The sequence below is a fragment of the Babylonia areolata genome, chromosome 34 (assembly GCF_041734735.1).
Source record: "Babylonia areolata isolate BAREFJ2019XMU chromosome 34, ASM4173473v1, whole genome shotgun sequence".
NCBI classification, from domain to species: domain Eukaryota; kingdom Metazoa; phylum Mollusca; class Gastropoda; order Neogastropoda; family Buccinidae; genus Babylonia; species Babylonia areolata.
The window spans coordinates 21,539,712-21,564,711 of record NC_134909.1 but is presented as its reverse complement, the minus strand read 5'-3'; the positions used below and the strand labels follow the sequence as shown (position 1 = coordinate 21,564,711).

The 25,000-nt window shown below is 41.5% G+C and overlaps 2 protein-coding genes across 2 annotated transcripts in view; one reads left to right on the top strand and one right to left on the bottom strand.

Annotated features, from left to right (window-relative positions):
* Window positions 1-1,238: 1,238 nt before the first annotated feature.
* Window positions 1,239-25,000, bottom strand: part of LOC143277331 (uncharacterized) — a 25,396-nt gene continuing 1,634 nt past the window's right edge. The window contains exons 2-16 of the mRNA XM_076582118.1: window positions 24,969-25,000; window positions 22,997-23,124; window positions 22,473-22,647; window positions 21,441-21,734; window positions 16,289-16,561; window positions 15,499-15,780; window positions 11,318-11,448; window positions 7,238-7,421; window positions 6,815-7,004; window positions 5,935-6,083; window positions 5,134-5,286; window positions 4,759-4,792; window positions 3,828-3,892; window positions 3,165-3,251; window positions 1,239-2,375 (exon numbers count right to left, since the gene is read on the bottom strand). The exon at window positions 24,969-25,000 is cut by the window's right edge and continues 313 nt beyond it. Of these exons, the coding sequence (XP_076438233.1) occupies window positions 2,344-2,375; window positions 3,165-3,251; window positions 3,828-3,892; window positions 4,759-4,792; window positions 5,134-5,286; window positions 5,935-6,083; window positions 6,815-7,004; window positions 7,238-7,421; window positions 11,318-11,448; window positions 15,499-15,780; window positions 16,289-16,561; window positions 21,441-21,734; window positions 22,473-22,647; window positions 22,997-23,124; window positions 24,969-25,000 (2,209 nt within the window). The 3' untranslated portion in view covers window positions 1,239-2,343. The remainder of the gene's footprint in view (window positions 2,376-3,164; window positions 3,252-3,827; window positions 3,893-4,758; window positions 4,793-5,133; window positions 5,287-5,934; window positions 6,084-6,814; window positions 7,005-7,237; window positions 7,422-11,317; window positions 11,449-15,498; window positions 15,781-16,288; window positions 16,562-21,440; window positions 21,735-22,472; window positions 22,648-22,996; window positions 23,125-24,968) is intronic.
* LOC143277557 (uncharacterized) lies at window positions 8,187-10,294 on the top strand. The gene is made up of 2 exons (XM_076582436.1): window positions 8,187-9,337; window positions 9,861-10,294. Exons 1-2 carry the CDS (start codon window positions 8,791-8,793, stop codon window positions 9,995-9,997), a joined length of 684 nt encoding a protein of 227 aa, XP_076438551.1. The 5' UTR covers window positions 8,187-8,790; the 3' UTR covers window positions 9,998-10,294.

The following is a 25,000-nucleotide window of genomic DNA, read 5'->3' as shown; positions in this document are numbered from 1 at the left end:
GCTTCCACGGCACACACACACACACACACACACACACACAAACACACACTCACAGAGATTAACACTTACTTGTACAAGCACATATGAAAGCACAGTCAAATACATATAAACGTACATGAGCTCCAACACACACACACACACACACACACACACACACATTACCTTGCACCTCCTCTACCCCCTCCTCCACACACTCATTTCTAGTCTACGTATCGCAGCTTCCACGGCACACACACACACACACAAACACACACTCACAGAGATGAACACTTACTTGTACAAGCACACACACATTCGCCCATATCTCCCACCCCCAACCCCACACACGTACATACAAAGATATATATATATATATATATATATATATATATATATACGTTCCTATATCCTGTTGCTCCCACAGTGTAGGCATGCATACACTCACATACCTCATCCTCTACCCCACCTCCCCCCGCACTCCCACCTCCCCTCACACACACACACACACACACACATCTCTCCTGACACTTGTGTACACTTTCACTCTCGCGCATTCACAAACGCACTCAAAAGCACAGACCCACACATACACACAAACACAGACAGCCGCCACTGACTGGCCGCAAGAGGGATGGGAAAAGATCTCTGATGCCAAGAACGTGGCGTCTAGTGTGTTGCTCAGTCTATTGTATTTGAAAAGGCCCACAGAGACTCTGTTCCGTTTTGAAGAAATTTGCGCAATGTCTTTAACTACCGAATATCATTTCCTGATCTATTATCAAATGTTTTCCATCCTCTATCAAAACAATCGTGAGCAAATGGAAGCTATTTTCAATCCCACCACACTTACGTCACAACTCACAACTCGTGAGCATTATATATTTCACATGAACTTTCAATGACCCTTACCAACGACAGGAAAGCTGATCGTCACCATGACAGATGCAATGAGGACTGGTTTATGGTCGGTTTTTGTTGTTGTTGTTGTTATTTTCAATCTAAATCCAAAAGGTATTCGAACATTTGCTAAAATGATAATGAACAACCAAAGCAACAACAACAACCATTAGAACAACAAACTTATCTAACAACAATACTCTTACTTGACACATTCTCTCTGCACAGATACAAGTTGGAATGAAAGATGTACAATGTGCGTCCGTATTAACTACGTTACTCAGAATTGAAAACAAATACATATTAAAAGCATAAACTATAATCGTAACAAATACATAGATTTTTATTTTTTATTTTTTTATTTTTTTTTTTTTTTGCTATTGATCTTAATAATAGGGAGGGGGCATTCAGTAACTCATCATTCACAACACTTAAGGGACATATTTCCAAGGATCACTAAATTCATGCAGATTGTCTCCACTTAGACCGTCACTAGCACTTTGTTATTATTCGACTCCATGCATTGATGTTAAAATAAATGATTTTTTATTAAATTTTTTTTTTTTTTTTTTTTTTTTTTTTAGATCATTTGTAACAAACAGAACTAGTTACATGGTTATACTCTATCTAAAATCTAAATCTGGACAAACTACACCCCTGGAACTTTTAATCTCATTCATCCAAAACTGTGAAAGGCCTAAATTCATGGTAGCACCCTTTGTCCGCATACTTGAAGTCATAACTGCAAATTACAAGTACACAGAGATAATATTATGCGAAAATTGGGACGGTTTTGTACACACACACACACACGTCCGCACACACGCACGCACGCACGCACACATGCACATGTACATACACACACACGCATGCACGCGGGCAAGCACACACACACACACACACACACACACACACGGGTACACTCAGATACACCTAGACACCTCTTCCGTTATTGCGACCTGGATTTAACCATCACCCAATAACAGCATATAGTGAATCATCTATTGGGCCCTCAAGGGCCAGTTCAACATGTCCCTCCCTCACGCAACGTGTCTGATGGAATCTTTTGAGGAATTCAAAGTGCACAGGGTACCTTGATGTTTTTCAATCCTTCTGTATCAGACACACTGGGCTTGGGATTCAGAATCTCGAAGAAACTTTGTGTCGACATATCATTCACAGGCAGTTCAAGACTTATTTTCTCCGATGCTCTTTCTTCCAATAATCACAATGTAAGCTCTCTCTCTCCTGCCAAAAACAGCTATTTTGCAAACTGGATATTGTGCAACAACTATTATTACTGCTGCTGTTCCTACTATTACAACTGCTGCTCCTTCTCCTCCTCCTGCTGCTGCTTCTGCTGCTGCTACCACTACAAATGACCATCATTACCATCATCATAGTCCAGACGATTATCCATTCCATCTTGACATTCACTGTCAAAGTGACAGAAGCAGACGCTGATCTTTAAGTTGCATTTTCATAAGCACCTTCTGTTCCTGGAAAAAAGAGAGAAGGAATAATGTGAGAGAGAGACAGAGAGAGAGAGAGAGAGAGAGAGAGAGAGAGAGAGAGAGAGAGAGAGATCGAGCAAATCGACAAAACCAAAAAGACTTTATTCAGATCCTTGAAATGAACCAGTGTATTCCTTTCCAGAATGATAGAACAACCAGTTTCACACAGAGAAATCTGTTGTGATAAAAAGAAATACAAATACAAAACAAATACAAATACAAAACTGCATGCACATGTACACAAGTGTGTCAAGAGAAAACAAGAAAGCAATGCCTTCAAGACTCAATTATGATACACACTTGAAAAAAGAAAAGAAAAAGATATAGATAAATATAAAAATCGTTGAAATGTATTCTGTATTTGATATTATAAAGCTTTGGGTGAAGAAAAGGCTTAAAAGCAGATTCAAACCAAACAACATTTGGGTCAAGAGTAATCAGTGTTACTCACAGCATTAATCTGAGTCTTCAAATGACGTTTAAAATTAATATCTAAACATCTTTTTTCAGCTGTGTAAATTGGTTACGATATTCGTGGTGATTAAGTCGTTTAAATCATATTGTTTCGGTTTATTCAGATCCATAACGAAATAAACCGTTTATGGTCCGGAAATACAGTTTAATCCGGAAGACGCAAAACCTAATATTGGTGTGACTGTAGATCTACTACATGTGTACAGGAGATAACATACCTAGATATATTTGTGTGAACAAAACATCCATGCGCGCGCGCGCGCGCGCGCCCGCGCACACACACACACAGAGGAGAATTACCCGAGGTGTGTGGAGGCGGAGACATGGCACTGTACACAGACTTCAGTCCTATGTCAATCGGTTTCAGCTCTTCATACGGCCCTGTGTCTGGAACACCAAAAGCAAATCCTTAGCACACTCAGTGAACAGTCCTTAATTAAGGACGGCTGTGGCTTCTTTAGCCGTTCGTACCAAGTCAAGTGTCAAGATTCATTCCAAAAATTCCCCATGGGGGCACATGAAAAAACCAAAATGGGTAAACGACAATGAATGTGGCAAGGCTACACAGTATATGGCGGACCTGTAATTAAGTAAATGAAATAATTCTGAGTTTAAAATGTTATCTGAACACAAAAGCATCTATCTATCTATCTATCCCAAAGTGTACATATAGATCTATTAATCAGCAAGTCGTTAATGTATTTGTTGTTTTTTTCCTCCACACATATCATGTACATCTTAGATGGTTTGGCCCCCTGATTGTCCATCTGAGCGTGTGTTGTTGTTTTTTTTGGTGCAGCAGCGTTGTGTGTGTGTGTGTGTGTGTGTGTGTGTGTGTGTGTGTGTGTGTGTGTGCATGAGGGGGGTGGGGATGGGGGGTTAGGTACGCGCAGAGTAGTTGTTTTTTCCCTCCAATATTAATGACACAATTTCCTTGATTTACGGAGATACAAAGACACGTACTGTTTGCAGCGTCATTGGAAGCATTGGCAGACAGTTCCAGTTCAACAGTTTCGACACCAACAGCTCTGGAACAATCAATTATTCAATCAATCAATCAGTCTATCGACTATACATATATATATATATATATATATATATATATATATATATATATGTGTGTGTGTGTGTGTGTGTGTGTGTAAATATTTACTAATTTATTTGTTCATTTACTGTTATACGTTTTTATGTTATCAAACTGACATTTATTGCCTCATTATGAATAAACTACAGAAATAAATACACACAAAAATAAACTGCTGGTTTTTAACTACATCTGAGCAAAATATCTTCTTTTTTTTTCTTTCCAGCCCATTTTTAGTGTGTATTGTTTTCATCTAGGTCTCAAAATGTTCGGTCTGCTTATCAATCATTAGAAAAAAATTCTAACTGTTTCAATTGCATGGTTGCTTTCCGGACACACACGTGTCGTTTTGTTGAAACACGATGCAATACTCTACAACACAATATGTACTCATACTTTCATTACGTATGGTATCAGTACATGTATGTTCTAATCATACATTTTCAGTAGTTTTTATTTTAGCATCCCTATTCTATGATCTTTCATTCTGCGATATCTTCTTTGAGTATTTCACTTTACACTGGTCAGCTCTGCATGCTTTCATGTGACATGCTCACCTTCATGTCATTCATGTTCATTTCACTATTTCCATCTGTGTGTGTGTGTGTGTGTGTGTGTGTGTGTGTGTGTGAGAGAGAGAGAGAGAGAGAGAGAGAGAGAGAGAGAGAGAGAGAGAGAGAGAGAATGAATAAGAGAATGAATGAATGAATGCATTACAAACAAATAAACAGACAATTAAATTTCTTAATCAATTTTTAAGCATTGTCAGTTCAGAAGAATATCAGACTTGACAGTATGTAATGTACTAACCTCTCCTCCATTGACGGGCGTGGCAATGGTTTTGCTGGAAAGAAAATGAATGATAAGAATAAAAGTCTGTCCATCTCTGTCTGTCTATCTGTCTGTCGGTCTGTCTCTCCCTCTCTCTTTCTCTCTCTCTCTGCGCGAGTACATGTGGGCTACATGTGTGCGTCAGTATGCGTGTGCGTGCATTTGTGTGTGTGTGTGTGTGTGTGTGTGTGTGTGTGTGTGTGTGTGTGTGTGTGTGTGTGTGTGTGTGTGTGTGTGTGTGAGTGTGTGTGTGTGTGTGTGTGTGTGTGTGTGTGTGTGTGTGTGTGTGTCTGTGTGTTTGTGTGTCTGTGTCTGTGTATGTGTCTGTGTCTGTGTGTGTGCATGTGCACTAACCTGCACACGGCAGTCTCCAATGCCGTCTCCACAGACAGACAGTGATTCCAATGTCCACCACAATCATCACTGCCAGTCCCACACCCACACCTGCTCCAAATGCTTCAGACCATTGTCCGCTGTTGTCTGTGGTGGGTACAGACGTAGAGGCCTCTGAAACATAGCAGTCAAATGACAACAAACAACAACAAACAACGAACACTGTGAACAATAACACTGAGAGAGAGAAATAAAAGAAACTAAAGAAAACATGAAAGACGATGTGGGTGATGTAAGCAGAAGAAGAAGAAGAAAAAGAAGGAGGAGGACGAGGAGGAGAAGGAGGAGGAGGAGGAGACAGAAAAGAACAGACCATTATCAGAACAGAACAGAAGAAAATTGAATATAATACATTTCATTGTCATTAAACATTAAGGTTTACAAGATGCATGCATATGCAATGCCAGTCTGAAAATAATCCATTGTGACGTCAAATATGTTTTCTCAACGTTGTTATACGCATACACAATACTCTGTCTGTGAGATATATATTAACCATTCCGTACAACGAAAGTGTATCCATGTTTATAGCTAATTTACACACACCCACACCCCTTCATCTCTGCCTGTCTCTTCCCTACACTTTATTTCTTGCACTTTTTCCCCTACCCCTTCCAACTTACCAACATAGTTCTAATCTTCTTACACTTGCGTTTCTTTTATACAATGTTTAAAAAAAATGTACACGTCTTTGTCAGTTGGTATCGTGTCTCTCTCCCTCTCTCTTCTTCCTCCTTCTCTCTGTCTCTGTCTCTCTCTCACTCTGCATTTGAAGACGGAAGGTGAAGGAGACAGCCTGGGTCTGTGTTGCCATGGTGACGTTGTAATAGCCAGCCCAGTCCTGCGTGACGTTGGACGTTCTGAGGACACAGCTGGACCTGAATGCCACGCTGGTCTGTTCACACGTCACGCTGAAAGGGAGTGTAGCAACACTTGAAACCACTGAACACGTCAGTGAGCGATCCAAATGAACAAAAGAATTTTAAACCTGTATTTCCTCTCTCTCTCTCTCTCTCTCTCTCTCTCTCTCTCTCTCTCTCTCTGTATATATATATATATATATATATATATATATATATATATATATATATATATAATTTGTTTATTTATTTGTTTTTTTTAAATTTATGTATTTATTCATTGTTGTTTTTTGTGTTTTTTGATTGTTTATTCATTCATTTATTCGTCCATCTATTTGCTTATTTGTTTATTTGTTTCTCGTTCATTTATTTAGCTATTTATGTATTCATTTGTTGGTTTGTTTATTCGTTGTTTTTTTTTTTATAATTTATACATTCATTCATTCAATCATTCAGTCATTCATTTATTGTTTATCTGATAGCATATACCCCATTTTCTATATTCAATTCACCCCACTGACATTATTTAAATGAGCCTGCTAAAGTTACATACCCTCATGCACACGTCATACAATTTGAAGCTGTGTTTTAAAGTGCTGTTCATTGACAATTAAAAAGATAATAGTTTGCTTTGATATCATATTTTGCTAAGATAATATTCTGCCTTGCTGTTCCAATCTCATGAGCTCAAGGTTTGAAATAGAACACCAATAAACAAATGGACTTTGAAAATGGACTAAATTACATGTAAGGATAGTTGAAGTCTTTATTGCCCACGTTACCTGAAGAGGCCCAGTGTGGGTGGGTACCCGGCCCCTGTGGGGTGGGACCCCAGGTAGAGGAAGCTGGCAGTGTGAGGCGTGTCTGTGGTCAGGATCTGGAAGTGAAGTTCCCCTTGTCCTTTGCTGCCGTCCAGGACTGGAACTCCGTCCCCTTGGGAGTCAAAACTGTCACTGACCACTCGCATGTCACCTGGAGGTAAACACAGCAAAAACAAATTACACAGAACACAGAATGTGCGGAATGCATGGTGGATTCAATTTTATTTTTTTTCACCATGTATTTGGCTAACATATACTGAAGGAACTTTCTTGTTTGTACACCACCCCTCTGTTGTACTGTAGGGAAGAACAAAGAAAACGAAAATTCCAGATGTGAAAAGAAAAACAGAAAGAAAAGAAATCACCTTCAGCACACCCACTTACAGAGGACTCTGAGTGTAGCAGAGGAGTTAACAGGTCTGCCCACTTCGTTGTCAGCTGTGCAGGTGTAAACGGCACTGTTCTCACATCGTGCGTTTCTCATAGTGTGCCTCATCACTGACCGCTGTCCTGTGACGTCAGAACTTCCGCCCGTTAACCTGGCCACCTCTCTCCCTTGATCGTCAGACTGACCGAAAAAAGTTAATCAGCAGATTTTGTAGGTTTTTTGTTTCTTTGTTTGTTTTGTTTGTTTGTTTGCTTGTGTTTTTTGTTGTTGTTGTTGTTGTTGTTGTTTTTTTTGTTTTTGTTTTTGTTTTTTTTTGTTGTTGTTGTTGTTGTTGTTTTTTGTTTCTTTGTTTGTTGTTGTTTTGGGGTGGGGGGGGGGGGGGATGCAGGAGAAATCGGGGATCGGGGGAAGAGGGGGTGCAGGGGAGGGGAATAGGGTGGGCAGGTAGATAAACAGGTTCAATATCCCTGTTGATGTAACAAGTTATTGTTCAGCAAACCAATATAGAATCAGAAAAAAAAAATTATTTTGCGTGTTATCATGTTTGCGTCATAAATCTTAAAAGAAAGTTTAAAATCAATTATGCTGAGCTAGGTCGATTACTTTTCCCTTACTTTTCGATTCGCTCAGCTTTGAACAGAGAAACAAATATCGAACTGGAGACCACATATAGGGGGAGATTTCTCTATGATAGGTGAGTTGTTGTTGGCGTCTTTGTTTTGTTTTGTTTGTTGTTTGTTGTTTGTTTTTTGTTTTTTGTGTGTGATGACTTCAGTCAGTTACAATTGAAATTATCAAATCGGTGTGATTTTAGTTGCTATCCAGACTTTTACTCCAGACGTAAGCTATCTTAGTACATTGATTAAAGATAGTGTAATAATTCCACTTCACAAACTCAAGAATCTAAAATCTGAATTCTATTCAAGGCCAGACACGGTAGTGAAATTTTGACCAAATCATGATTTTTTATGATTTTCGTTTTTTCGCATAATTTGCTTCTTCAACATCTAATCTTTATAGTCATTTTCATATTTTGTACTAAATCAGTCGCAAAAGGTGTTATATTTGCAAATGAAAGTTGCTTCCTGATGTTGATTTTGTCTGAATTTTTCAAACATCGTCCAAAAGTGTTGATTTTACACCTTAGCAACGTATACTTTCATTTCCCGAAGCCTATCATATCGCATATCAACAGAAACAGCGTCATCTTGTGAATACACAGACCCGGTTCTTTTAGTTGTTGAAACGGACTATAAAACACTGCGAGCGATTTTACACACACACTGTATCGCGCGAACTTTCCCGAGTTTTCCCAAATAAGGGCATAGAGTACTATGACTGTGCAGTTTCATTGATGAGACTGACACCAGTGGAAATTTCAGCCAATCAGATTTCATTCCGCTGGGCTCAGCCAGCCTTCGGGCACGCTCGGCTCCCTCCGTCGAGAAGCCAAAATGGCCGTCCAATAACAACAACATGCTGACATGAAAGTGTTTTTTCTCGTCAATTGTTGATTATTTTGCCAGCTAAGACATCTCCTGGATTCATCATGCCTCGGCATAAGCAAGGAAAGAGACGATTGCACTTGATAGCTGCTGCAAAAGCAAAATGGGCCAAATGTGATGCGGCAGCGACTGAAAGCATGGTTTCGAAGAAACCGGCACCTTCGACATCAGACTCTGATAAAAGTGCGTCGAGAAGAAAGATCGAAATCATGAACCCTGTCGCATATAATGGTGAGGTGGAAGACCAGAACTGGACTTTGCTACACGTTTTCCAGCTGACCAGACTGATGAGTTGCCCAGAGTGCGGAGAAACGGGACTGTCAGTCAGTGTGCGAGAGAGGGAGAAAGCTGGTTTTGCGGCAAAGCTTGCCATGTGCTGCGATGGCTGTGGTTATGAAAAGTGCGAATTCTCATCCCCACGAACTGGATTCAATGACAAAAAGAATACAGGTTTTGAAGTAAACAACAGGATGACCATGCTGAGCCATGAACTGGGAGGCAGCTACACTGCTCTTCAAACCTTCAGCACTGTCATGGGAACACCAGGCATGCATTTGAAAACTTTCCAGGCCCATGACAAGAAAGTAACAGGTATGTTTGTGAGGTTTTTTTGATGGTTAAAAAAATATTTATCTTTAACTGTGCAGTACAAATACACACAAGTGTGCACACATCCCTGCACTGATAACCACTAGTGAAACATTACACTGTCAACCACTGAATCAGTCACTCAGGCAAAGTTTTGCTTGTTCAGTCTTGACTATGATCCATGTGTGTGTGTGTGTGTGTGTGTGTTTGTTTGTTTGTGTGTGTGTGTGGTGTGTGTGTGTGTGTGTGTGTGTGTGTGTGTGTGTGTGTGTGTTCATGAATGGGTGAATGCATGTATATCAGTTATGTGTGTAAATTATGCACAGTGTGTGTGTGTGTGTGTGTGTGTGTGTGTGTGTGTGTGTGTGTGTGTGTGTTTCATTGCAATATTATATATTTATGTATGTGTATATGTGTATGTGTGTGTGATATTTAGACTCATCACCTGAGGAAGGAAAGTAAACTATGTAAATGATATAGTTGTGAGCACAGCACAAATATCTCACAAACATTATGCATTTTTCAGCTGCTGAAATTGAATCAGGGTCAACACTCTTAGAACGCACAGCAGCTACAATCCAGCAGGCATATGCAGAGACTGATGAAGACCTGCAGGGGGCACTGGATAAAGGTGAAAATCCAGTCATCAATATCAGTGTTTAATATGATGGAACATGGCAAAAGAGAGGATTCACATCACTGTATGGTACGCCACCCTACGACGTCTCAACAACTGAGAGGAGGAGGCCAGGGATCCAGATGCCTACCAAGCAGGAGGACACTAGCTTGTAAGTACCCCCTTTCACTGTGCTCTCCAAAACTGCTCTCATATCAGGAGTATGGGAAAGCCAGACCACTGGAATGTGTCTGCCAATCTGTGTAAACCATTTCACGTTCTTTGTGAATTTGTCATCATGTGAGCTGTGAACTGGATTATTATTGGCCACAAAACACTTCAATTTCAACTTTTTCTCTTACCTGGTGGTTGCTGTGCTGTGGATTAACATACTGGGTGAGTAAGTTGTACTCTTTTACCACTTGTGCTAAACAACACTCAGCCAGTAAAGTTTCTGTTCTTCTTTCTCCGTTTTCTGGGTTTTCTGTTTTTCGCACTCTACGCACATTTCAAATGGCTAAAACTTCCACAAAAATAAACACAGAGCCTTAAAATTTGGCATGGTGCTTCTTTAAAGTATGGTGCTTAAAAGTACGCATTGCTTTTTTGAAACAAAATGTATAGTTTTGTTTTATTTGAATTTTATTTAGAACAATCGGTGCAATATAACTGCATTGACCAAAACAAATTCTCAAAAATATAAATTTGTCATTACATCAAAAAGCTATCCGTACTTTTATAGATATTAACATTCCTAAACTAGATCAGAAAACAGATTTTGGCTAAGTGCAATTGAAAAAAAGCCTTAGGCTTTTAAAAAATTTTGTTTGGCAGCCATCTTGGACTGTTTCCATGGCAACCGGAGGTCCAAACACCAAAAAAAGAATAGTTTTGAACTTCCCAGTAAATATACTTTCAAAGTGTAATACATTTTAAATTAAGGCAACAAACACCTCTGATATGAATTTTACTGTAGTGTCTGGCCTCAAATGTCAATCCAGGCAGACATGTGATGGCAACTGGATGTGTTTATTCTCTGACCTCACAGGTTGTCAATCTCTGAGGTAAGATGACAACTGAACGTGTTTATTCTCTGACCTCACAGGTTGTCAATCTCTGAGGTAAGATGACAACTGAATGTGTTTATTCTCTGACGTCACAGGTTGTCAGTCTCTGAGGTAAGATGACAACTGAATGTGTTTATTCTCTGACCTCACAGGTTGTCAATCTCTGAGGTAAGATGACAACTGAATGTGTTTATTCTCTGACGTCACAGGTTGTCAGTCTCTGAGGTAAGATGACGACTGAATGTGTTTATTCTCTTACGTCACAGGTTGTCAATCTCTGAGGTAAGACTCACCACGTACCAAGACCAAGTGAGGGGAAGGTCTGGCAAAGTCAGCAGTGCACTCAAAGATGACGTCAGTGGACTGGCTCTCTGCCACCTCCAGCAGTGTGGTCTGGTTGTTGAGTGTCAGCTGGACTGACGTCACTGGGACTGAAACACACCAACCCATAACAGCTACAGACAAATTTACACATCGCACTGACTGTAACATGGGAACATTTTAGTGCTTCTGTTATGAACACACATCAACAACTGATAGTTAGAAAATCAACTTGATGAAATAGCATAAATCCAAACTGATGCAACACACCATAGTTTGATTCTAGGCGCCTGCAAGAACCGTGTCGAGATAAAACATGGACAGCCTGTCAGATCCCTTGGCTGGTCCTGTTTGCACAACCCACTGTTTGCACAACCTTGCACAACCCACTGTTTGCACAACCCACTGTTTGCACAACCCACTGTTTGTAAGCCACTGCAGGCAGGACCGACAGTTCAGTAGATGGATAGGCAGATTATGGGTCTATCAAACGAGCGACAGTCATCTCCCATTGCTATTAATATATTTATTTTTAATTGATTTATTCATTTATTTATTTATTCATATATCTATTTGTTTGCTTGTTTGCTTGTTTGTTCGTTTGTTTGCTTGTGTTGTTTTGTTGTTGTTGTTGTTGTTGTATTTTCGTGTGGTTATTTTCTTTTCTTTCTGTATAATTATGTTCGTGTGTATGTGTATTTATTTATCCATTTATCAACTTAAGTATTCCCGTCTTTCCTTGTTCCATTGCGTGTTCCTTTACTTCTCATTTATTTACCCACTTACATTGACTTCTGTCATTGACCCCTTTTGGCTTTTGTTTGGTTGTCCACTTGTCCACTTGTCCAGTTGTTGACTTGTCCACTTGTCCAGTTGTCCACTTAATTTCGCTTTTTGTAACACCTTTTATATTCCCTGTTTGATATGGTCTCTCGTATTAGCATGCATGATAAGCACTACACGAGGCGATACTATTCTCACTTGCAATGCTAGGTATGCTGGTCTATTTGATCGTGTGTGTATGTGTGTTTGTGTGCGACACACACACACACACACACACACACACACACACACACATACACACACACACATATATATATATATATATATAGAGAGAGAGAGAGAGAGAGAGAGAGAGAGTGAGAGAGAACGAACGAACGAAGTTGGGTTTTTTTTATTGAGGGAAGTGGAATAAGCATACATGCGCTTTTTTTCATCCAGCCCTCAGGGCAAATGGAAAATGAAAATGAATCAAAACATCCACAAAGTAGCAAAGAGATGAAGAAATAAAGACATGACATTCACATTCACATTTAAACATGTACATCTACATAATAAACATGTACATCTACATAATCATGATACAAACATCATCATATCATGAAGGAAAAAGATCAAACCATCCCTCCCCAAAAAACAAGAACAACAAACAAACAAAAAAACCCACAAAAACAGCCCCTCCCAAGCCTCCCCCCCCCCCCCCCCCAAGTAAAAAAAAAAAAGAAAGTATTCAGGACACTGATTGTGGTTGTATATCATTAAGTAGTGCGATAGCGGTTAGACATACAATTAAACTATATATGCGTATTCAATAAGATAAAGTCAAGTTAAGTAGGATTGTTGACATATTTGTCCATAAGGTGTGTATGGTAATGTTTTTTGAATTCTTGAATGCTTTTCTGAACATTAAGATTGGATGAAATATTGTTCCATAAACAGCCTCCTGAATAAATGAGACTGGATTTAAACAGATCTACTCTTGGAATGGGGATCTTAATCTTGTTGGTCTGGTGGACTAGCGTGGTGGGAAATCTGTCTCTCAAAGATGGAGCATAATTAGACATGATTTTAAAAATAAAAACTGCTTTGTTGTATTCAAGTTTAAGCTTTAGGGGAAGAATATCTAAATGTCTGTAGTCGTCAGCAGTCAGTGATGAAGATTTCAGAAGGATTAATTTAAGAGCTCGTCTATGCAGACTTAGTAAAGGTTTTAGTATATCATCGCTAGCTGAATCCCAGAGTGTTGACGCATAGTTAATATGTGATTCAATATAAGCAAAAAAGAATAATTTTCTACAATGCAAATCAAGAAAATCTTTAATTCTGGAAAGCTGATAAATCTTTTTGGATAGGGTTTTGCATAATGACATAACATGACTGGACCAAGATAAGTTGTTATCAATGGTGACTCCAAGAATTTTATGATTATCAACTTCTTCTATTGAATGACCATTAATGGAAAAGGGTGGAAGGTTGTGTGAAAAATTTTGGCGTTTCTGTCTGGTGGTGAGTATGAGACATTTCGTTTTTTTTGGTTGGGGGACGCATGTGATTTAAATTGGACCATCTAACTATATCATTAATGCTTTGCTGCAGAGCATAGTACACTTTGTCTATTGTAGTGTGATTTGTGTGTATTGTTGTATCGTCTGCAAACATCTCACATAATGCATTAATAAATAGAGGCAAATCATTTATAAACAGAAATTAATATTGGACCAAAAATTGAACCTTGAGGAACTCCATAACAGATAGACTGTAAAGAGGATTGAGATTCATTAATAGATACAATTTGTCTTCTGTCTGATAGAAATGAGGATATGAGTTCAAGTGTATTCCCAGAAAAGCCATACAATTTTTGTTTTTTTTTCAAAAGAAGAATGTGGTCTACCACATTGAATGCCTTCATAAAATCCACCATGAGAACACCAGTAATTTCATTATTGTTTATATTTGTGAGCCATTGTTCGACTAAATTAGTGAGGACTGTATGACAGGAGTGCTTGGACCTGAAACCAGATTTATTTGGATGATATAGTTTGTAGTGATTGAAGTGATTAAGGATATGTTTGTTAATGTGTTTTTCTAAAGGTTTTGGCAATATTGATAAGATTGAAATTGGTCTGTAATTTGAAGGGTCTGTACGGTCTCGTGACTTAAAAATGGGTACTACTTTCGCGACTTTAAAAGATTTAAGAATTATCTTTTTTGTGATATCAACATAGGTTATAGACATAAGCAAGTGTTTCGGCAATTATAGGAGCAGAGAGTTTTAATATCTTTCCATCTATACCATCAATACCTTTCGAACCTGTTTGCTTTAAGTGGGAAAGAGCATAGTAAACTTCATGTACATCCATAAGAGGGATATCAAGGTGTGATGAAATATTTTTAGTGTTACAAAAGGTTTCGAGAATATCAAGTGAATTAAGGGATGACATGTTTGTTCCTACTGTTGAGTTAGCTACATTACAAAAATGTGTATTTAGGTTTTCTGCTGATATGTCGTTAGTTGTTGTGGATTGCGTGATATTATGTTTATTATTAACTGTTTTATGGCTTTCCGAATCAATTTATTATTGGATTTTGTGGAAATAAGTTCTTGAAAATAATTCTTTTTTTCTGAACGTTTCAAAGCATTTACAAGATTACGTTGTTTTCTGAATTCATCTTTCTTGCCTTCTGAGAGAGACGAATCTCTTTCCTTAATCTTATCATCAATGGTTTTAGTCATCCACGGCTGTTTAGGATAGCTTTTGACACGTTTTGTTATGAATGGAGCATGTTTATCATATACATTAAGAAAATTGTGATACCAAACCTCCAGTGCTTCTTCAGGATTAGAGAACTGATAAACAGCTGACATATTGGAATGTATCAAGTTCTGTAGGAATAAATCCTTATCAAATTGTCTAAAATCTCTTATGGCAAACGGTTTTATGTCTATTTGCAGGAATTGTTACACCTCGTTTGGACCATGTGAAACATATAGGGGAATGGTCACTGCAGCCAAACGTTGGGGAACATACTTCTGTTATGGAGTTTGTAGATGAAGCGTATATATGATCTATAAGTGTTTTTGACGTTGCAGTAACTCTCGTAGGTATGTCAATTAACTGCGTTAGGTGAAATGATTCATAAAGTTTTGTCCAGTGTTTGATTTGAGTAAGTCAATATTAAAGTCACCTAATAGTATTATTTCACTTGAAGACAAAGAAGCTTCTTCCATCATCAACATAAACTTGTCTATCCAGAGAGAGAGAGAGAGAGAGAGAGAGAGAGCATTATTCCTCATACAATAAATATACTATCCAGCAAGGCTATATTCTTATTTTGAATAACTGAATGTTTACCACAGTTCAGTTACTGGACATACTCACAGTACACCTGAAGAGTGACAGAAGCTGTCAGTGTGTACCATGACGGAGACTTGTTTTTCCACTTGGCGCTGCAAGTACAGTTCCTGCCGTCATCGTCACGTGATGCTGTCACCTGGATGGTGCTGCTGACCCCGCTGACCTGACCTCCACTGTCACAGGTGAAGGTCACTGACGACACAGCAGGGTTCCCGCCTTGCACTGTGCAGGTCATGGTCTGGGTGTTTCCTTCATAGAGACCTTGTCCACTGTAGCCAGTGATCACTGGTGCTGACGTGGGTGGGTCTGGAACATGAAGAGTTAGGAAAGAGGGAAGGAGGGAGGGTGAGAGAGAGGGGGGGAGAGGAGGGTGGTAGATAGAGAGTAAGAGAGTAAAGTGATACTGTTCACTTTGATGATGATACTATTCAACTGATCTCTGCTCATGTGTGTTCAAAAAAACGTAATCTAAGAAAATATATTGATTCATGAATACATATGCACGTGAATACACACATACGTTAACATATAATGACTCATTGTATGACTATCATGTCATGAATACATAAACACATCAGTACATACGTTAATATATAATGACCCATCGTATGGTACATTTTTGGTTAGATATAACAGTAACGCAATGAACAATCATACTAAACACACAGAGACAAGATCAAAAAGACAACGTTGTGTTGTCCACATTGATTGGCTTCATGAACTGACCACTCCCAAACACACTCACCCATCCCCCACCTTCCCATTCACACAACCATCTACATGACTGAATGACTGCACACATCATATCACTCACAGTGAATCCTCAGTGTCCGTGTCTCAGACGTTTTCCCCACACTGGTGATGGGGTTGACAGCAGTGCAGGAAATGACGTCACCATTATTTCCCTGTGTGGGGACAAAGCTGCACGTGCTGCTTGTGGTACCAGCACACTGACTTCCGCTCCAGCTGTAGGTGGCACCAGGATTGACCCCCACAGCACTGCAGGTCAAGGTCAGGTTCGGGTTACTCTGTGTGGGGTGAAGTTCATACACTGGAGGGTCGGTCAGATCAGCACGGGTAGGACCATCTGTAGATATAAAAACAGAAGCGGTGGTATGTTAATGACAGCACTGTTTCTAGGTGATGGTCAGGTCAGGGGCATAGCCCTTGCTACTGGTACCATGTAACCCTGTACTACCTGTCGCATGTGAAGTCTCCCAACGACGGACCAGGCGGAGAAGGAAATCTTTCCCAATGGCTGTGAAGGTGGAAGAGAATGACGAAAGGGTAGGGTGAGCTCTTATCCTTGGCTGGAAATCCTCCTAGGAGATGGAACTCCAAAGAAAAAAACTGCACCTGCTGAGGCAGTTCTGCACATGGCAGTATCTGCACCTGTGGGACTCTGAGCGTCGGTAGGTGAGAGAGTGGGGAAGGGAGTGCACAACTCCTCCTCACTAAAAATTAGTCACCTGTGCTGGTCAGGCAACCAGGCTAATGTGGGAACGACGAGTTAGCCCTTCAACACCCAGCTTTCCCGAGCCCTGTGGCGATGGAGAAGTGGTAACGGGGACAGGCAGAGGATGCTGCTGGCAGTTCCTAGTCACGACTCTGCACACAGGCGGCTGTGGGGTGATGGTCGTCCGCTGTAGACTGGGACAGATGCGGCGCACGTATCCTCCCACAGCGTCAAAGCAGCCCTTTTTAGGGACAGCACTGCTCTCTCCCCACTTGGGGAAGGGGAGATAAAAAGATTCCCTTAACAAAGCCTGGCTCACCTAGTACCTAGTAGGAAACTGCACCTACTTGGACATCCAACACTAGCTTGAAAACAAGAGAAGAAAAGAACCAGGAGTCATGCCCTGACTGTGGGTACCTGTAATGTTCGCACCCTTTTGGACAGAGATGACAGACCAGAAAGGTGCACAACACTCATTTCTAGAATGCTTGGTCGCTACCAGGTGAGACATAGCAGCCCTGAGCGAAACCAGGTTTGCCAGTGAAACCCAGCTTGAGGAAGCTGGAGTGGGCTACACTTTCTACTGCATTGGGAACAGGGCTTTGCCATACAAACCAAACTTGCACGACAGCTTGTCAGCCTTCCACGTGGGATAAACAATAGGTTGATGACCCTGCGTCTGAAGTTGTCTGAGGATCGCTTTTCCACAGTCATCAGCTGCTATGCCCCAATGATGACCAACCCTGATGATATTAAAGAAGCTTTCTACGAGGAGCTCAGCCGCACCATTTCAGCGGTAGACAGAAAGGACAGGCTGATCATCCTTGGGGATTCCAATGTGGGCGTCGTCGTGGACTTCTCCTCGTGGCCAAAGGTCCTAGGACAGCTCGGTACTGGCAAGTGCAACTCCAACGGACTGCTTCTGCTCTCGCTTTGTGCGCAGCATGGACTGACCATCACCAACACCCTCTTCCAACAAGTGGACAAGTACAAGAACACATGGATGCACCCCCACTCCAAGCAGTGGCACATGCTGGACTATGTGATTGTCTGGCAGAGGGACAGAGGTGATGTTTCCATTACACGCTGCATGAGAGGAGCATTCTGTTGGTCAGACCATCACCTGGTACGCAGCAAGATGAACATCAGACTTACACGCAAGATCCAACCAGCCAGGCAGTAACCCCCTAGGAAGCTGAACATCCACTGCCTCCCTATCACCAAGGATGTGCTGCAGCAGCAAATCCAAGCAGCTCTCCAAGAAACTCCTGCATCAACTGATGTAGAAGAAATATGGAGCACCTTTAGAAATGTTGTGTACACAGCAGCAGCTGACACACTCGGCTTTTTACAGAGGAGCCACAAAGACTGGTTTGACGAGAATGACTCTGGAATCTCCAAGCTCCTGAACACACTGCATATACGGCATCAGGGTCACATTTCCGATAAAGACTGCTAGAGGAAGAAGAACCAGTTCTTGCAAACCAAGCAACTCGTACAGAAGAGGCTGCATGAGAGAAAGTCCGAAGAGCTTCAGTCCGCTGCTGATGCTCACGACACGAAGACCTTCCACGATGATCTCCGAGATGTGTAGCTGTGTATGGGCTGAGAGTCACAGGATCAACTGCCTGTCCGAGCCTTGGACCAGACCACCCTCCTGACAGACAAGAAAGACATCCTTGCTCACTGGGCAGAGCACCCTCCTTAACAGGGACACGTCTGTATCTGATGAGGAAATTGCAGCCCTCCCACAGTTACCAGTCAATGACTCGCTAGCTGCCTCTCCCTCCAAGGTCGAGACCCAGAAGGCCCTGAAGCTGACAACGTCAGCAAAAGCAACAGCAGTGGATGCAATCCAGGCCGACATCTACAAGTATGGAGGCAAGGTGCTGACAGACAAGCTGACCACCCAGTTCCAGTCTATCTGGGAGAGAGGGAAGGTCCCCCAGGGAAACATGCGACATGGTGTTTGCCATACGCCAGATGCAAGAGATGTGTCGTGAGCAGAACAAGGAGCTCCACACGGTCTTTGTAGATCTGACAAAGGCCTTTGACACAGTGAATCGCTGTGGTCTGTGGAAGATCCTCCTAAAGTTCAGCTGCCTAGAAAGCCTAAACCAGCTGATTGCGTCATTCCACGACGGCATGCCGGCAAAAGTACAGGAAAATACTGACATGTCAGATCCGTTTCCTGTGGTAACTGGAGTGATGCAGGGCTAAGTCCTGGCACCCAGACTGTTCTCCATTCTTTTCTCTGCCATGCTGATTGACGCCTTCCAAGACTGTGACCGGGGTATCCACATTCAGTTTCACACAGATGGCAAACTTTTCAACTTGTGGTGACTCCACGCAAGGTCCAGGGTGTTTGAGACACTGTTGAGAGAGTTCCTCTTTGCTGATGACTGCGCAATCGCTGCACACACCCATGAGGACATGCAGTTCATTATGGACAGGTTCTCAACCTCCTGCAGGCGCTTTGGACTCACTGTCAGCCTCAGCAAGACCAAGTCCATGTACCAACCAGCTAGCTCACAGAACGCCAGTGCCTCCCCCCTCCCCCCCCCCCCCCCCCCCCCCCACCCACCCACCTGCAATTAAGATCTATGACACAGAGACCAGGTCAGTCGACAAGTGTTGTTACCTGGGCAGCACCCTATGCAGCAACACAGCCCTTGATGCAGAAGTGACGCTGCGCATCGCCAAGGCCAGCTCCGCCTTTGGCGGACTCAACAACAGGCTGTGGAACAACAAAGGCATCAGGCTCAGCACCAAAATCAAAACCTACAGAGCTGTGGTGCTGACCACCTTGTTGTACTGCTGTGAAACATGGACGACGTATTGCCGTCACATTCAGTAACTTGAGCAGCTTCACCAGAGATACGTACGAAAGATCCTCGGAATAAAGTGGCTAGACAGGGTCTCCAACCTCCAGGTCCAAAAGCCTGCTGATCCAGTGCCAGCTACGCTGGACAGGACACGTTGTCCGCATGACAGACAGCAGGATCCCAAAGATGCTTTTGTATGGCCAGCTGAAGGAAGGCCACCGCGAACTTGGAAGACCCTGCAAGCGCTTCAAGGACTCCTTGAAGACAAACCTCAAAGGCTGTGACATAGACATCGCTTCCTGGGAAACTGATGACCTTGACCACTCTCGCTTGAGTATGCTGTGCTCTAGTGGCATAAAGACGTTTGAAAACAAGAGAACGCTGGCCATTCAGGAGAAGCGTGAGCGAAGGAAGCAGAGCTCAACTTATGGAGATGTTTTCCCTTGCAAACACCTGTGGGAAGTGCTGCGCATCCAGAATCGGCCTCTTCTCCCATATGAGGACACACACCAACAGATAAGCCTGCCTGCCAACTCATCCGTCGGTCTGACGGCAGACACTATCATCATCATTTCTAGGTGGTACTCTTTTGTGTCAGTAACACAGTTTTCACATTTGCTGTCATAATCACTGTCATGACTATCATCACAATGTTTAGTCTTTTGGGTTGAACATCATGATTAATCAAAGGCTGAAGGAAACGTCATAAGAGAGGAAATATTCTTACCTACTAGATATATAACGATCTAACTAACTAACTAACTAAACATGCAGTTCGTTGTGCACCAAAAGAGTGTGTGAAAACCAAACGCTTGGGAGCAAATGGAGGTGAGGTGGGAACAGTTCTGTCTATAGAACACTGCTTGGGTCAACAGTGTCAATTACAAAGGCATGTTATGCACAATTATTGTCATATTAATCAAAAACTGCATGCTTGTCATAGCTACATAAGCTACAGGTATCACACTGTGTTGCATTAGTTTCTGTGCTCTTTCTGCACTACATTCAAAACATGCCACTTGCTTCAGTACAATAGAACAAAGGCAATGTCGTTTGAAAGCAACAATAAGTAGAAAACGAAATACCTGTAATTATCATTATTTCCAGATGGATTAATAAAGATGTATTGTATTGTATTGTATCGAATTGCATTGTATTGTATTGTATGGCATTCCATTGATAAAACAGGTTGTTGTTTTGTTGTTTTGGGGTTGTTGTTTTGTTTTGTTTTGTTTGCAGACTCAATTAGTTTTTAGTTCGTTAGTTTGTTAATCAGTTACTTAGCTAGTTTGCTAGGTACCTAAGTAACTATTTCTTTGTTTGTTTTTTTGGGAGGGGGTTGTCAGAAAATTTAGATTTATCTGTAATAACAGGCCATAATGCAGAGCATAGACAACATACACTGCTTACAACATGCAGGAACACTTATCTGTGCAGTGCACTACACGCAATATTACAATCAAGCAGATAATACCAAAAAAAAAAAAATGCCATGCACGTTTTTTTGTTGTTTCTTTGTTTGGTTGGTTGGTTTTATGTGTGTTTTTTTTTTTGGTGCTATTTTATGTTGTTCAACACACAGCACATTAACATATCTCAACACCCTGAACAACCATAGCACCTGAACACACACACACACACACACACACACACACACACACACACACACACACACTACAACTCACAGGCCACATTCAGAGTGAAGGTGGTCTTCCTGTCCTCACTGTCAGAAGTCGCCCAGTCCAGCACACACCTGTACACAGCGTTGTTGTCTGCACTGCTGACGCTGCTCTCTCCAAACTGCACACTGCTGTCTCCATAGTTACCACTGACACGGTGTGTGTTGCCACGGTAGACACGGAGACGTCCTTGAGGCTGACCAAGGTCAGAGGCAGTACAATGACATTCCAGTGCCGTGTTTTCAGGGATGTAGCCGTTCTGAGTGGTGCAGGTGATTGTTGGATCATTGTTTGGCCGTGCTGCAACATTATGATAAACGTTGAGTGCATGCTACTTGTTTTACACTGAATGATGAAAACCAATACCACTCCACACCATAACCCCCCCCCACCCCCACCCCCTGCATTCACAGAAAGAGAGAAAATGAAATTAGGATTTCAAAGAAAGCAATGCTGTAATAATCCATGTGAGTCATGCCGAAGTTAAATAACACAGATATGAAGCACTTTCACATAATCATTCAGAAAACGATCCCCTTCGCCTCTTCCTTTCACATCACTGCCATGTTACACACACATACAATGTTGGTGATACATCATCAAAAAGATAAAGAAGAATTGAGGATGATGATGAGAAGGGGGATAATCTTTCAAAGTCAGAGTCCATGATAACCTTACTGCCCAAAGAGAGTATGAGCGACAAAGAACTGTCTAATAGTTCCTACCATAACTACACAATGCATATAATCATGAATACCTTAACTGCAAACATATTATATGAACAACTGTTTGAAGAAACATACGCATAGGTGAATGAAGGGAACACGAAAAAAAACTAAGTTTTGTCTGTCTGTCAGTGTTTTATGAAATACATTTGTTGGAAAACAGATTTAATACATGAAATATGTAACAAGGAACTGATTCACCTACAACTCAACAGATCAGTTAATCAGTTAATCACTTAATGCATTTATGATTCATAAACCAAGTCAGTCCTTCACCTGACCACGCAATCAACAGGTAGGAATGAACACTCACCCACACTGACAGAAGCAGAGACAGACCTGACCCCAGGATACACAATGACGGTGTAGGTGTGAGTACCAGGTGATGTTGGCATAGGAAAGGTGGAGGAGGTACAGGTACCAGAGGTGTAGCCACTGCTGACTGCAGAGCTGTACGTGGATTTCCCCACACTGGTTCCTGTGCTGCTCTGAAACACGTCCAAGTGTTTGTTTTTCGTCATATTCAACTCTTTTTTTTTTCAGACTGACAGACTGCTGCATCTGACTCTATATGGCTCTGTTGGTTTTAGCCACAACAATACATAGGCCCAGTTTAGAAATTGGCTATATCCATGTAAAGGCAAACGTATTCAGACTGTTTTGACACATACAGAGGAGAACCAATATGTCAGAGACAGTCTGTTTCACTTCCTCTTTGTTGCCAAAAAAATGGTGATTCATCTCGAACAAAACAATACTGTATTACATTCATTGTGTCCACACACACACACACACACACACACACACACACACACACACACACACACACACACCTACCCCCTGTCTGAAGTCACAACGGTATCTGTTCAGAGCGGAGTAAGCCTTGCTGACAGTACAGGACACAGTGATGGTCCATCTGGTGCTGGTGGTCACACTGCACGACACCTCGCTGGACGACGGGGAATCTGAGGAGAAACAAGTTTCTTCTTCTGCAATACAACCCGTTAGGTCACTGTTCTCGTCACTGCCTCTGTGTCTGTTTGCCCCCCATAACCCCTCCCTACCCCCCTCCCCCAAATTCTCTCTCTTTCCCTACACCTGTTTGTGTGTCTGTCAGTTTCTCTGTCTTTTCCTCTCTCTGTCTCTTTGTCTATCTGACTGGCTGTCTGTCTATCTTTCTGTCCATATGTCTGTCCCTTTGTCCGTCTGTCTGTCTGACCATCTACATATCTCTCTGCCTCTCCCTCCCCCCTACCTCCCCCCCCCTCTCTCTCTCTCTCTCTCTCTCATTATTCTTTTTTGCTTATATTGAATCACATATTAACTATGCGTCATATGGGATTCAGCTAGCGATAATATACTAAAACCTTTGCTAAGTCTGCATAGACGAGCTCATAAATTAATCCTTCTGAAATCTTCATCACTGACTGCTGACGACTACAGACATTTAGATATTCTTCCCCTAAAGCTTAAACTTGAATACAACAAAGCACTTTTTATTTTTAAAATCATGTCTAATTATGCTCCATCTTTGAGAGAGAGATTTCACACCATGCTAGTCCGTCAGACCAGCAAGATTAAGATCCTCATTCCAAGAGTAGATCTGTTTAAATTCAGTCTCATTTATTCAGGAGGCTGTTTATGGAACAATATTTCATCCAATCTTAATGTTCAGAAAAGCATTCAACAATTCAAAAAACATTACCATACACACCTTATGAACACATATGTCAACAATCCTACTTAACTTGACTTTATCTTATTGAATACGCATATATAGTTAAATTGTATGTCTAACCGGTATCGCACTACTTAATGATATACAACCACAATCAGTGTCCTGAATACTTTTTTTTTTTTTTGGGGGGGGGGGGGGGGGGGCTTGGGAGAGGCTGTGTGTTTCTTTTGTTTTTTTGGAGGGGGGGGGGGGGGGTTGATCTTTTTCCTTCATAATATGATGTTTGTATCAGGATTACGTAGATGTGCATGTTTAACTCTTTCCATACGGACGGCGAAAGAGACGACGTTAACAGAGTTTCAGCCCAATTACCATCATCAAAATATTGCAAGCGGAAGGCTCTTATACTGAAGAGGTGAATGTTGACAAAGAATACCACAATTCTGACGACGGAAGCTAAAGGTTAGGTCATTCAGACACCCACTGGACATCCGAGGGGTCTGTGTAGAGGAGAAGAGAGGACTGGCCGTACTGAGTGAGTTAATGTGTATGTGAATGTCATGTCTTTATTTCTTCATCTCTTTGCTACTTTGTGGATGTTTTGATTCATTTTCACTTTCCATTTGCCCTGAGGGCTGGATGAAAAAAAGCACATGTATGCTTATTCCACTTCCCTCAATAAAAACAAAAATTCGTTCGTTCGTTCTCTATCTGTCTATCTATCTGTCTATCTATCTATCTCTTCCCCTCTCTACCCCCATCTTCCTGTTTTCTCTCTGTTGTACTTGCCTCAGTGTCTTCACAAATAAAATAATGTGTGTGTGTGCACATGTGTATGTGTGTGTGTGTATGTGTGTGTGTATGTGTGCACATGTGTATGTGTGTGTGTGTATGTGTGTGCATGTGTGTGTGTATGTGTGTGTGTGTGTTTGTGTGTGTGTGTGCATGCACGCACATGTGGTATGTTTGTGTCTGTGTGTGTGTGTGTGTGTGTGTGTGTGTGTGTGTGTGTGCATGTATGTGTTTGTGTGTCTGTGTCTGTATATATGTTTGTCTGTGTGTGTGTGTGTGTGTGTGTGTGTGTGTGTGCGGATGGGGCGTGTGGGTCTTTCAGACGATCAATGTACTCACACACAGTGTCCACAGGACAGGAGACACCAGAA